Source organism: Rhineura floridana, chromosome 11 (genome assembly GCF_030035675.1).
Source record: "Rhineura floridana isolate rRhiFlo1 chromosome 11, rRhiFlo1.hap2, whole genome shotgun sequence".
Lineage (NCBI taxonomy): Eukaryota > Metazoa > Chordata > Lepidosauria > Squamata > Rhineuridae > Rhineura > Rhineura floridana.
The window spans coordinates 70,802,137-70,815,151 of NC_084490.1; the positions used below are offsets into that span (position 1 = coordinate 70,802,137).

Genomic DNA, 13,015 nt, shown 5'->3' on the forward strand with positions numbered 1-13,015 from the left:
AGATATGGACAACTTCGCAAAAAAGAATAATTCACAAAAAAGAATAATTTTTAAAAGGTGGGGGCAGCAAAACAGGAGCCAAGAAAGGCAGGCAGGCTGGCTGCCAGGAAGGAAGGGGGAAAGCAGTCTTTCCATGCAGCATTGCTTCTTTTGCTTCACGAAAAGCCCTCTTCTCTCGTTCTGAGGAAGAGCAGCAGGCAGCAGCAGCGAGGAGACAGGAATCAGTCCTTCCCTCTTCTTCCTGCCCTCAGCCTCCTTCAGTGTCTGCCACATGTTTTATAGGCAGGCGCCTGCCCGCAACACACCTGAAAGATGCTCTGGTGCTTCAGCAAAATCCTCCCCTTTCGTTTGGAGCAAGGGGGAGGTGTCATCTGCAGCAGCAGTGGGGAGTAGACAGCATTCAGGGAGTGAAGACGTTTTTTAAAAAATAATTTCTTTACTGTTTGCAGCCCCCTGGATTACTTCGCAGCCCCCTAGGGGTCCCAGTCCTTAGGCTGGGAATCACTGGTATAGGTTGTGCAGGCCTGGCCTTCAAAAGCAGGAATAGCTAATGCCACAGAGGCAGCTAGCTTCCCTTTCCATGCTGGATGAAAGACAGGCTAAGAATCTGGGGACACAAAGCAGGAGCTCATAATCTAACATCACATACTGATGTTAGGAGGGGAGAGAAAGAACACCTAAACGCTTCTATCTACACCTTCCTCGTAAAAATATTTTTAATGCGCAGAGATTAGAACCACAATTTGTTCCAAATGTCTGAAATCCTTACCTCCCATGCACAGTATTTTTCTGTTCTTCTCCATCTGGAAAAACTACAGTAAAATCCACTGTCCTGTTAATCAGATTTTCCTTCATATTTATCATGCCTTTATCAGTCAGCATTCCCAGGTCCGTAGTTAATTTATGTTCATTATTAACTTTACAGGAACTGGGAGTTTGGTTTGGTGGAGGGGGAGCACGAGCCTTCATTCTTCGTCTGAAAAAGAAAAAAAAAAGTAGAAAATTGATTTGACACATACATGCCTGAAAAGAGCAGTTGACACCATCTGCCCAGGTGACATGCGTGCTCTCTTTGGACACTAACAACATACATTACTTCGGTTTTAGAGATTGGTAACTCACTTCCAGGACTGGTGGGTTATTGCCATGTGGTCACTGATATTCCAGAAAGACAACAACAGCAACATGACAGCTGGGGAAACAGCATTTTATATAACCTCCAACAGCCTCTTCCATTGAGAGTTCTAAGAGCCTGGACCTGCTGGCATTCTTTGCCCAGTGAAGCCTATAGGTTTCAAAGAAGAGTATATGAAACTGTAGTTAAAAAAATAAAACTTGAGAAGGTGTTTTAGGATGTTTTAATTTTGCCCAAACTTACTGTGTAAAATATTTTGTCAATCTTTTGTTAAAAGGTATATAAATAATCTAAACCAATAATCTAATTTATATGAATAATGTTAAAATAATATAACTGAATTGTAATAATAAATCATGAAATGCCTCATTTACAAAAAAAACTAGGGTGCTTAGCTGTAACTATATGGTTCTTCAGGTGGTCATCTTAGCAGTCACACGTGTGGTTTCTGTGCCTATACAGAACTAAATTTAGAATCTTCTAGAATTAGCCAATAAAGATTCTACATGCACCTCTCACTGAGTTTAGCCAACAAAGATTTTTGGTAGGAGGCCCACCCAAAGCTCTCAGGATGCATGCTAAAACAGGTGTTGTCACTGCCTTTCTGCTCAGTACCTCTATATACACCGCCCAGAGAGCCACTTGCTATGGGCGGTCTATAAATGAAACAAATAATAATAAAATAATAAGAAGAAACCACCAGAGAAAGAGATGTTTACTGGAAACACCAGTAGTGCAGGTTATGTCACTACACAGATAAGCATTCAAAGAAATACAGTTAAGGTGGTCAGTATGTTTTTTCTCTTTGCGGTCTTGGTGCAGTCCCTCATAAAGCAGAACAGCAAGTTATTTTATCCAGAAGAAGGGCAAGTGGCATCAGTACAACTTCAAAAGATGTATGTGCTCAACCTGAAACACCCAGAGCACAATGTTTGATGAACGTCAGGTAGGTTTGCTAGGTCAGAAGCATCCCAACTCCTGATATTTCAGAGGCAGGCCCTAGCGGTGTCACGGGAGTGGGCCCTACCATTAAGCATGAGACATTAAGCATCAACCACAGCTGCTTGGAGCAAACCACTTGAACAAAAAATTTTCTCTGACTGGAAATTAAGATAGAAAGCTAAATGAGGGTGTTCCCCGGTAAAGCTGAAGTGATGGGATAATTCCTTCTCACTCGCTTAGGGAGCCTGGGTAGGGAAATCTAGCCTATGGCAAGAAAGGTTTAAGTGCCCTCAGGCCAGGCCAGACCAGGCCAGTCACAAGAAGGCCATTGTAGGAAGAAGGGAGCCTAGTGTTGTGGAGATGTTAGATGGGAGCACTCAGAAGTAAAGATGGATGCCCCTGAAAGCTGGAATTCTAAACACACTTACTAAGAGACTAGCCTCATACAACTCAACAGGACTTACTTCTGAGTAGATATGGTTAGGATTGTGCTGTTGGTAAGGCTTGAGTAGGGATCCTCTGCAAAAATATCCATAATCAAAGCAGGGTTGGCAATCCCGTCTGGAATGCCCTGCTTGCCTTTTAACATGGCTGCAAAAAACATCTTTACAGACTTGACCCTTCACTGCAGAGAGAGGTTTGAGAAGATTCTCTACTCTTTCCTACCCATCCTGTGGCTGCTATAAAAATTACTTTAACACCTAACCCTGTGCTGTGAGGATGTGTGTGAATTTGAGTGGGTGAGTGCAACTGTTGGAATCTTGATGGGATGTGCCGGGATGTGTCTAGGTGTAACAGCGTTAGGGGAGGAGGGATATGTTTAGGTGGCAGGATGGGTCCTCTTGGGAGATGTGGTCATAGATGGTTGCAGTGTGTCCCCTCTCTGATTCCTGTATTGGTCCCGTTGTGCCTGGTTGCTCTTCCAGCAAGCTACCTGCTCTGGTGCTGCTGCTGCTTAATGTCAGGTCAACTTGAAATAAAACCTCATTCATTCACTGTGTGATTGTGGAGAGGGAGCTGACATGGCATGTAGTACTGAAACCTGGGTAGATGAGCTGGGTGGACCAGATCTCATTTAGCTTTGTCTGTCTGAGTACTCTCTGCAGCACCAGGCCTGGTTGAGGGGATGTTACTGTAGTCCATAGGACATCTGTCTCTGTCATTAGGAAACCATGCTGCCTTGGAGTTGGGCTTCTGGCATTGGACCAAGGAGGCAGACTGGGGGTACTGCTGGTATACTGCCTACCCCCCTGTCCAGCAGTATCCCTGACTGAGCTGGTGGAGGTGGTCTCTGACATATAATAGAGGCTGCCTCTGGAATTTCTGAGGACTTTATAGCCTCCATGATAATCATGTAGCTCTCATGAGTTGTCATCGATCCGACACACCGAGTGGGACATATCTTCAATTTGGTCTTTGCTCCAGATGGCATGGCTGGTGCTCCAATAATAGCATGGAGTTGGACCACTTCCTAGTGAAGTTGGGGCTTGTGGTGACGCATTCCTCCTGAAGGGATGCTGGACCTATTTGGATGATCTGCCCCAGAGTTTTATGGAATCTGATGGATTCCTGAATACTCGGGGGGGGGGTTTCCAGTGGATACAACTGGCAAGGCCCTTATCTTGCTGTGAAATTGTGAGACTGAAATAGTGGCTGTAGACACGATAGCTCCTGAGTGCCCTCTCTGCCACTGTGGAGCACCTGATACTCTAGGGGCTTGTAGGCAATGAAATAGTCTGGATGATGACTCGAACTCAGGTAGAGAATATCTCACTTGAAGGCCAACTGAACATGTTAGAGTGCATAATTGCACCTACCATGTGGCAGTGATGACAGCAAAGAAGGTGTACTTTGTGGTCTCCACTGCATCCTCAAACAGCCACCCAGTGAACTCTTCAGGGCTGTCCAGAGGCTGTTGTCCATGAAGGTTACACCACTGGGCCCCTTGGAGTCCTGCTCTTATATGTCTGCAGAGCCCTGCACTTCAAGGATGAAGTTGCTCACCTTCAGAATTATCTTGGTGCTATGGTTGTGGCAGTTCCTAAGGAGGCATCAAATTTTACAACTTGCCCTGTTTTGTGGTGTCAATCTCAGTTCGTGGGGAAATCAAGCCACATGTGCAAGACAACAGGTAACAGATTCACATGCAAGATAGTTTGTTAATCCCAGCAATCACAAAAAATATACTTAATCATTTTTCCACGTGCAACACTGCCAATGTCGTTTATGCAATCCAGTGCAGATGTAAGAAACTATGCATAGGACAAACATCTAGGATTGTCAAAGACGTATAGGGGAACACCTCAGTAACATCAACAACAAGAGACTTGTCCCCCTCCTTGTTGAACATTTTATTAGATGTCATCACTCTGTTGCTGATTTCAAGTTTTGGGTTTTAGAAAAAGTGGGGAGAGAAGCCATACCCTAGTAAGGAGGGAAATAGCATGGATTCTGGATCTTAAAACGATGAGAGTTTAGAATTGCTTCCTCTCTTGTGAAAAAGGAAAAATATCCAGGATCCCTCCTACATTGTTTTGCCTCAGGTGGTATCAATTTTCCATTCTTTGAGTGGGCTCACCGTTGATATGACCCCTGGGAGGATGTATATGAATACACCCAATGAACTCTTTCTTGTAGTGGTTGAATTGGTAGCAATTTTGTGCACAGAAAAATATTATACACCAGCTATTGTAAGTACAAAAAATTTTCTATAGAGATTTATCATGTATGGTTTTAATGTATATGTTTATTAATGCAGTTTGTCCCTGCTATTTTATTAAATTTACAGCCCCTGATGAAGGCCTTTACATAGTGACTGAAACGTGTTGGGCTATTGAATAAAATATATTTTTCTAGCATCTTGGGGTTCCCCCCTTTTTTCTTTTTTCTGGTTTTGAATGCTATCCACTTTCATCTGCTGAAATGAACCAAGCCAATTCAGGGGGAATCCAAGTGTCACTCAAGTGAAGTTGCAACAACCCTCAATTGACACAGGTCAGGTAGCCCAAAGTGATCCAGAGCTGCCGGGGGTGGGATATCAGGTAAGAAGGAGAGGAAGGAAAATTGCAGGCGCGAAGAAGAAAAACCATGAAAAGACAGATACCTTCCTGAGAGCTGGGTGTCCTCCCAGGAGGAGGCAGGAGTGTGTGTGGGGGATGCCTTTCTCTGCAGGGTGCTGGCTTTTCCATCCTGCCTCTCCTTCCCAACCAGCCACTTGCCCAATGCCGCACTCCCTGAAGCAGCACCCTGCCTGATGGAATCCACTGATAAGTGGAGAATTCCATCCTGCAGGGTGCAGGTTACTCATGAAGGAGCAGCACCCCATAGGACCAAAAACCCCTGCTCTTACCAGAGGGGGAGGAGACAGTGTCTCCTTGTTTCCCCTCCCCATTCCAACCATATGTTTAAATAGGATTAAAAAACCTAATTACACATTAGCCCCACCCCCTGAATTGATCTGGGGTGGGTTAGCCTGATCCAGGGGCAGATGGGGGGCTGCGCACAGCCATATGTTAAAATTTTCCATATCCTTTACTTTCCCTGCCAACTCTGCAAAGTCTTCCAAATTTTTATTTTGTTTGATATATAGGACTTGATATTTCATTTTTGTTTCCACAGTTTGTATGAAGCACTGGATATAGGGATAAATGCTTAGGATGTGAAATGTGAACCAACATATATTTCATAACATGGAGCAAATGAATAAGCAAACTAAATATAGTTCCTGCTATTCTCTCATTTCTGTATTTTTAGTAACATTAACTAAGTGGCAATTAAGGGCTTTATTACTATGTAATATTTACTATTTCAAGAACTCAATAAACAGTTAAACACTTGAACTGTATTCCCAGAAAACTGTCAGATGAGTAGGAGAATCCTTAATTTTGAAAGAGAACTCAGGATTGTATGTTAATATGCCATGTATCCTCGCAGGAAGCCTTGCTCTTTAATTTTAAGTCAGGGGAGAGGTTCCAGATGATCAGTGGTGAAGGAACAGTTCTCTGAACGTGTTCAGAGATACTTTTGTGGTTTTTTAAGAAAGAGCTTGAGACAAATGGAAGATGTTTGCACTAAATAGGCATGGTTAAGATAGAGTGGATCTACAAAAAGACCAACGATACCCACAAGAGATTTTTTCCTAGTTGCCTCACTGATGAATTGAAAATTAAATGAATACTTTGCTATGAACAATAAAACGGAGTTGGGGATGGTGTCTGAAAACTTATAATCTTTATCACTGTGTGCTACTATTGAGCCAACTTATTATTATTATTATTATTATTATTCTAGATTTGTTAGTTGCTGCTTATCTGAAGGTCTCCAAAAGGCTTACAACATTGTTAAAAACAAAATTAAATACATCACAGCATAAAAACAAAACAATAAACTACCCCCATACAGCCACAAAAAGCTTTGGCAACACGCTAATAACATCATCATCTCAGTCTATCAAATACCTGGGAAAAGATGTTAATGAAGGTGCCAGGCAGACCTCACTAGGAATTGCATTCCACAAATGGGGAGCCACAACTAAAAAGGTCCTCTCCCTTGTCAGCACCCTTTGAGCTAGGGATGGGGTCCATTGGCCAGTGCCGGTACGAAAGCATTCTGTCAACCTAACAGGTTGGTATCGATTTGAGTTTGGTCTTTATCCACTAGCCACTAGTTTTACCGATCAATGGGGTTTTTTCTGCTTAGAAAAATACTGATATTAATAATATATTTAAAGGAAATATTGATATTTCCTTTAAAATATTGATATTTTGAAGGAAATATCAATTATCAATTTTACAAGTAAAGATTTAAAGGTAATTTTGGAAAAAAACTGCAGAAATTCACTACATTAAAATCTGATCCTCAATAATTGAGAATAAGCAAAAACTGAAAATTCTACACCAGATCCGAACTCAGAATTCTAGCACATCCCTACTCTGACCCTCCTTTAAAGAGGGGATCTGGAGAAGGGCCTCAGAAGAAGATCTAAGGGTCGGGTAAGTTCATATCGGAACAGGTGGCCCAACAGATATTGGGGTTCTGAGATGTAAAGAGTTTCATAGGTCAAAACCAGCACTCTGAATTGGGCTCAAGAGCATATTGGCAGCCAGTGTAATTGGAACAAAATTGGTGTTATATGATCTGTTCACCTTGATCCCATCAACAGTCAGGCAGCCACATTCTGCACTAATTGAAGCTTCTGAACCATTTCAAAGGCAGCTCCATCTAAAGCGCAATTCCAATAATCCAACCTTGTATTACCAGAGCATAGATTACTGTGGCCAGGTTATCTCTGTCTAGATAGGGTTGTAGCTGGGCCATCAGCCTAAATTGATAGAAGGCACCAAAACCTTCAAAATACTAATAGTTAATTAATTCCATGCATAAGCAGGTTTGATGTTTAGAGTGCATCACTTAATGCTGTGGTATGTTCAATAATTTTTTTCACAGATAGAGTAGTCAAAAGGTTACAGCAGGATATGTGCAAAGGATACAATCATGGGATATCCCTTTAAGAATGACTAAGCAAAAAAAAAAAATCAGTGAGCCCTGACATGCATATAATCTCATCCTGAAGCCATAGTTTGTAAGAAAATTGGCTGACATATGAGAAATTATTGAATTATAAAGGCTCAGAGACAGGGTCCCAGAGGGTTGCCAGGTTGGGCCCTGGTTGAGGGCCCCTGTGGCCCAGGGGGCCCCTGAAGGGCCTCTCCTTAGGTTAAGGGGATAGCACTCCCATTCCACAATCTGCAGCAGCATTGGCTCCCAACCCTGCTGCAGATCACAGAGATGGAACTCCAGGGCATCACCCATACAGTCAGTGCAGGCTTCAATTAGCCCCCACGCACACCCCACCTACCTCTCCCGTCCCTAATGATGCATGCACTGTGCACACATGCCTCTCATCAACCCAGATGGCAGCAGAGACTTCCCTAAGGGGCTGATGCTCCCCTAGCTTGGTTGATGGCACACATACATGTGCAGCGCTCATTCACAGGGAAAGCAGAAATAGGTGGCATGTGTGGGTGGGCATATTAGCCCCATGCCACATATATGAGGGGGTTGGGCTACAATGCTGTGGGCCCAGGACAGGCTGATGCCCAAGGGCCCAGGCATGCCTGGCACCAGCCCTGTTCAGAGAAAGGGTGAGTGTTATATGAGATTATGCAAACAGAAGGAACATTAAGGTTTTTCAAGTTGTAATTTAAATGTAATTGAGATTTGTAACATTTGTTTTTAAACTTACTCTAGAGTAAATACATCAACTGACCAGCCTTAGAGTTTCCAAGCAAGACAGATGCTCAGACAATACACTATATAGGTGAGTTTCTTAGGTGTAGATGCAGAAACCTCCCCCTCCCTTGTTTTTATAAATAAAGTGAGAAATGATATAAACTTACATCCTATTTCATTTATAGGTTATAGGACCTAAAAGGAGCCTATTATGACACTGCACAAATTTTCTAATAGTGACCACTGAAGAAGACCTGACAAAGGTCGAAACATGTACGGTCTTTTTGGTCTTTAGCTAAGTTGTTTTCAGTTTTGTTTTTGTTATAAGAATTTTTGGTTAAGTTGGTATATATGCACACAAATAATTGTGGATGTTATGTAAACCTTTCATCTTTACACATTATGATATATGTTATAAAAACAGTTGTTTTTATTATGTTTTAAGTATGTTTATGGTGATAACTGTTAACCAATACATATGTATATATTTAACAACAGAGGTAACATTAGTTTGCCCAATACTTTTATTTTCAACATTAGATTGCATCGCTCAACATACTCTGTGTGCACAATTGCCTCATCACAACCAGCTAACATAACTGGAAGTTGAAGGTAGAGTTTTCAATTGCAGTGTAACTCGCTTTGGATTCACTTTTGTAAAGAAAGGCGCCTAAAAAAACTAATAAATAATGCAGAGAACAGTTTGTTAGCAATAGATACAAATCCTTTATGTATCCCTCTTTTATATTACCACACTCAAAAAGCTATAACATAACTATATCTGCTAAACCTTAGTCCAGCCTTTCCCAACCTTTGGGCACCCAGATGTTGCTGGACTATAATTCCCATCATTCCTGACCCTTGGCCATGCTGGCTGGGGTTGATGGGAATTGTAGATCAGCAACATCTGAGGACCCAAAGGTTGGGAAAGGCTACCTTAGTCTACATCAAACTGTCAATCATGAGTATACATTCACAAAGATCACACCTCAGAATCATGAATTTTGTCCAAAGCATATCCAAACTACAAGGCCATCTCCGAAAATATTTCAGGCCTGAAATGTTAGATAAGCTAAGCCATGTTGTTATTGTTATGTGCCTTCTAGTCAATTACGACTTACGGCCACCCTATGAATCAGCGACCTCCAGTAGCATCTGTTATAAACCACCTTGTTCAGATCTTGTAAGTTCAGGTATGTGGCTTCGTTTATGGAATCAACCCATCTCTTGTTTGGCCTTCCTCTTTTTCTACTCCCTTCTATAATTCCCAGCATTATTGTCTTTTCCAGTGAAGCATGTCTTCTCATAATGTGTCCAAAGTATGATAACCTCAGTTTCATCATTTTAGCTTCTAGTGATAGTTCTAGCTTAATTTGTTCTGACACCCAATTGTTTGTCTTTTTCGTAAGTCCATGGTCTGCTCAAAGCTCTCTTCCAACACCACATTTCAAATGAGTGGATTTTTCTCTTATCCATTTTTTTCACTGTCCAACTTTCACATCCACACATAGAGATCGGGAATACCATGGTCTGAATGATCCTGACTTTAATGTTCAGTGATACATCTTTGCATTTGATGACCTTTTCTAGTTCTCTCACAGCTGCCCTCCCAGTCCTAGCCTTCTTCTGATTTCTTGACTATTCTCTCCATTTCAGTTAATGTCTGTGCCGAGGTATTGATAATCCTTGACAAGTTCAATGTCCTCATTGTCAACTGTAAAGCTACATTAATCTTCTGTTATCATTACTTTAGTCTTTTTGATGTTCAGCTGTAGTTCTGCTTTTGTGCTTTCCTCTTTAACTTTCATCAGCATTCATTTCAAATCATTACTGGTTTCTGCTAGTAGTATGATATCGTCTGCATATCTTAAATTATTGATATTTCTCCCTCCAATTTTCACACCTCCTTCATCTTCGTCCAATCCTGCTTTCCATATATGTTCTGTGTACAGATTAAACATATAGAGTGATAAAATACACTCCTGTCTCACACCCCGTCCAATTAGGAACCAATCGGTTTCTCCATATTCTGTCCTTACAGTACCCTCTTGTCCAGAGTATAGGTTGCACATCAGGACAATCAGATGCTGTGGCACCCCCATTTCCTTTAAACCATTCCATAGTTTTCCATGATCTACACAGCCAAAGGCTTTGCTGTAATCTATAAAGCACAGGGTGATTTCCTTCTGAAATTCCTTGGTCCATTCCATTATCCAATGTATGGTTGCGATATGATCTCTGGTGCCTCTTCCCCTTGGTGTCCAAGCTGGACATCCGACATTTCTCGCTCCATATATGGTAAGAGCCTTTGTTGTAGAATCTTGAGCATTACTTTACTTGCATGGGATATTAAGGCAATAGTTCAATAATTACTGCATTCCCTGGGATCCCCTTTCTTTGGAATTGGGATGTATATTGAACACTTCCAGTCTGTGGGCCATTGTTTAGTTTTCCATATTTCTCGACAAATGTTTGTCAAGATTTGGACACATTCAGTCTCAGTAGCTTGTAGCAACTCTATTGGTATGCAATCTGTTCCTGGTGCTTTGCTTCTTCCAAGTATTTTAAGAGCAGCTTTTACCTCACATTCTAAAATTTCTGGTTCTTCATCATGCGGTTCCTCCATAAATGAATCTGTCATCCTGGCATCTCTTTTATAGAGTTCCTCAGTGTATTGCTTCCATCTTCTTTTTATTTCATCTTGGTCAGTCAGTGTATTCCCCTGTTGATTATTCAACATCCCTACTCTTGGTTTAAATTTCCCTTTCATTTCTCTAATATTTTGGAATAGGGCCATATTGTTTCCTATAGTGCATAATATGTTCCACATCTCCTTGCATAAAAGCACTTACTCACTGTACCACAAATCCAGCACTGCTAATACCCTTCCAGTATGATTCAATGGTGATAAAAACAATCTTACTTCACAGTAGATTTGCCAGGTCTCTGGTTTTCACCCAGAGACTCGACATTTCTGGGGTCCTCTCCAGGTCTCTGGATAAGTCACCTTAATCTCTGAACTCTAAGCTTTCGTTTTTTAAAAAAATTAAGTTTCTAGGTGGTCTGGTTCATGAGATGTACACCAAAATGTCAGCCAGCCAGCCCCCGCAGCTTCTGCTAAATGAGCTCATAGCTGGCTGCTCGATCCCCACCCGTTCAGGTTTGTAGCCAATAAGTGAAGTTAGGGTTGTGATTGACAAGGCAGTAGGTAGACCCCATTGCAAGGCCAGAAAACCTTTTTTTTCCTGATTATCTGAAAATCTCATAAATTGAGTAAGTACATAGCTTTCAGTATTTTTCTCTCTTGTGTGCAGAAATCAAACAAGTTTAAATTTTCCTGGGCTGTTGAAGAGGGCAGTGTTTTGAATTTTTTCCCTATATGAAGCTTTAATGATATACTCGCTTTTCTGGGAGTAAAGTTGCAAGCTAATCCCACATTCTCAGAGTAAACTCCATTGAATTCAATAGGACTTACTTTTGAGTAGACATAGTTAGGATTGTGCTGTAAATTAATGGGACTTCTGCGTGACATAGGGAAGAATTCTGATGGTGTTATAAATCTTTCTCTCCCCCTCCAATCCTATTTTTTAAAGCAGTTAGGTAGGGCGTACTTAGGTATCACTACATTTATTATATAGGAAACTAACACTGATTATTTTTTTTAATGTTCTGCAATAACCAACTGGTTTTTACTATAAACTATTATATAGGGTGATCAGCTCTGAAGAGTTCACTGGATGGCTATTTGAGGATGCAGTGGAGACCAGAAAGTACACTTTCTTTGCTGTCCTCACTGCCACATGGTAAGTGCAATTACGCACTCTAACATCTTCAGTTGGCCTTCAAGCGAGATTTTCTCTACCTGCATTCAAGTCATCATCCAGACTATATTTCCATCTCCGCACTTCAAGAAGGATGCAGACAAACTGGAACAGGTTCAGAGGAGGACAACAAGGATGATCAGGGGACTGGAAACAAAGCCCTATGAGGAGAGACTGAAAGAACTGGGCATGTTTAGCCTGGAGAAGAGAAGACTGAGGGGAGATATGATAGCACTCTTCAAGTACATGAAAGGTTGTCACATAGAGGAGGGCCGGGATCTCTTCTCGATTGTCCCAGAGTGCAGGACATGGAATAATGGGTTCAAGTTGCAGGAAGCCAGATTTCCTGTTAGAGCCATACAACAATTGAATAAATTACCTAGAAAGGTAGTAGGCTCTCAAACACTGGAGGCATTCAAGGGGCAGCTGGACAGCCATCTGTTGGGAATGCTTTGATTTGGATTCCTGCACTGAGCAGGGGGTTGCACTTGATGGCCTTATAGGCCCCTTCCAACTCTACTATTCTATGATTCATTGGCAGAGAGGGCACTCAGGAGCTATCGTGTCTACAGCCACTATTTCAGTCTCACCATTTCACAGCAAGATAAGGGCCTTGCCAGTTGTATCCACTGGAACCCCCCCCCCCGAGTATTCAGGAATCCATCAGATTCCATAAAACTCTGGGGCAGATCATCCAAATAGGTCCAGCATCCCTTCAGGAGGAATGCGTCACCACAAGCCCCAACTTCACTAGGAAGTGGTCCAACTCCATGCTATTATTGGAGCACCAGCCATGCCATCTGGAGCAAAGACCAAATTGAAGATATGTCCCACTCGGTGTGTCGGATCGATGACAACTCATGAGAGCTACATGATTAGCATGGAG

The 13,015-nt window shown here is 41.9% G+C and overlaps 1 protein-coding gene across 8 annotated transcripts in view; it reads right to left on the reverse strand.

Annotated features, from left to right (window-relative positions):
• Positions 1-13,015, reverse strand: part of COBL (cordon-bleu WH2 repeat protein) — a 267,077-nt gene that overhangs the window by 192,939 nt on the left and 61,123 nt on the right. For 6 of the 8 annotated variants that reach the window (XM_061590022.1, XM_061590024.1, XM_061590021.1 and 3 more), the window contains 2 exons: positions 1,123-1,285; positions 770-976 (listed from right to left, as the gene is read on the reverse strand). In XM_061590022.1, the coding sequence (XP_061446006.1) occupies positions 770-976; positions 1,123-1,187 (272 nt within the window). In that variant the 5' untranslated portion in view covers positions 1,188-1,285. The remainder of the gene's footprint in view (positions 1-769; positions 977-1,122; positions 1,286-13,015) is intronic. The other 2 variants (XM_061590027.1, XM_061590025.1) reach the window with 1 other exon arrangement.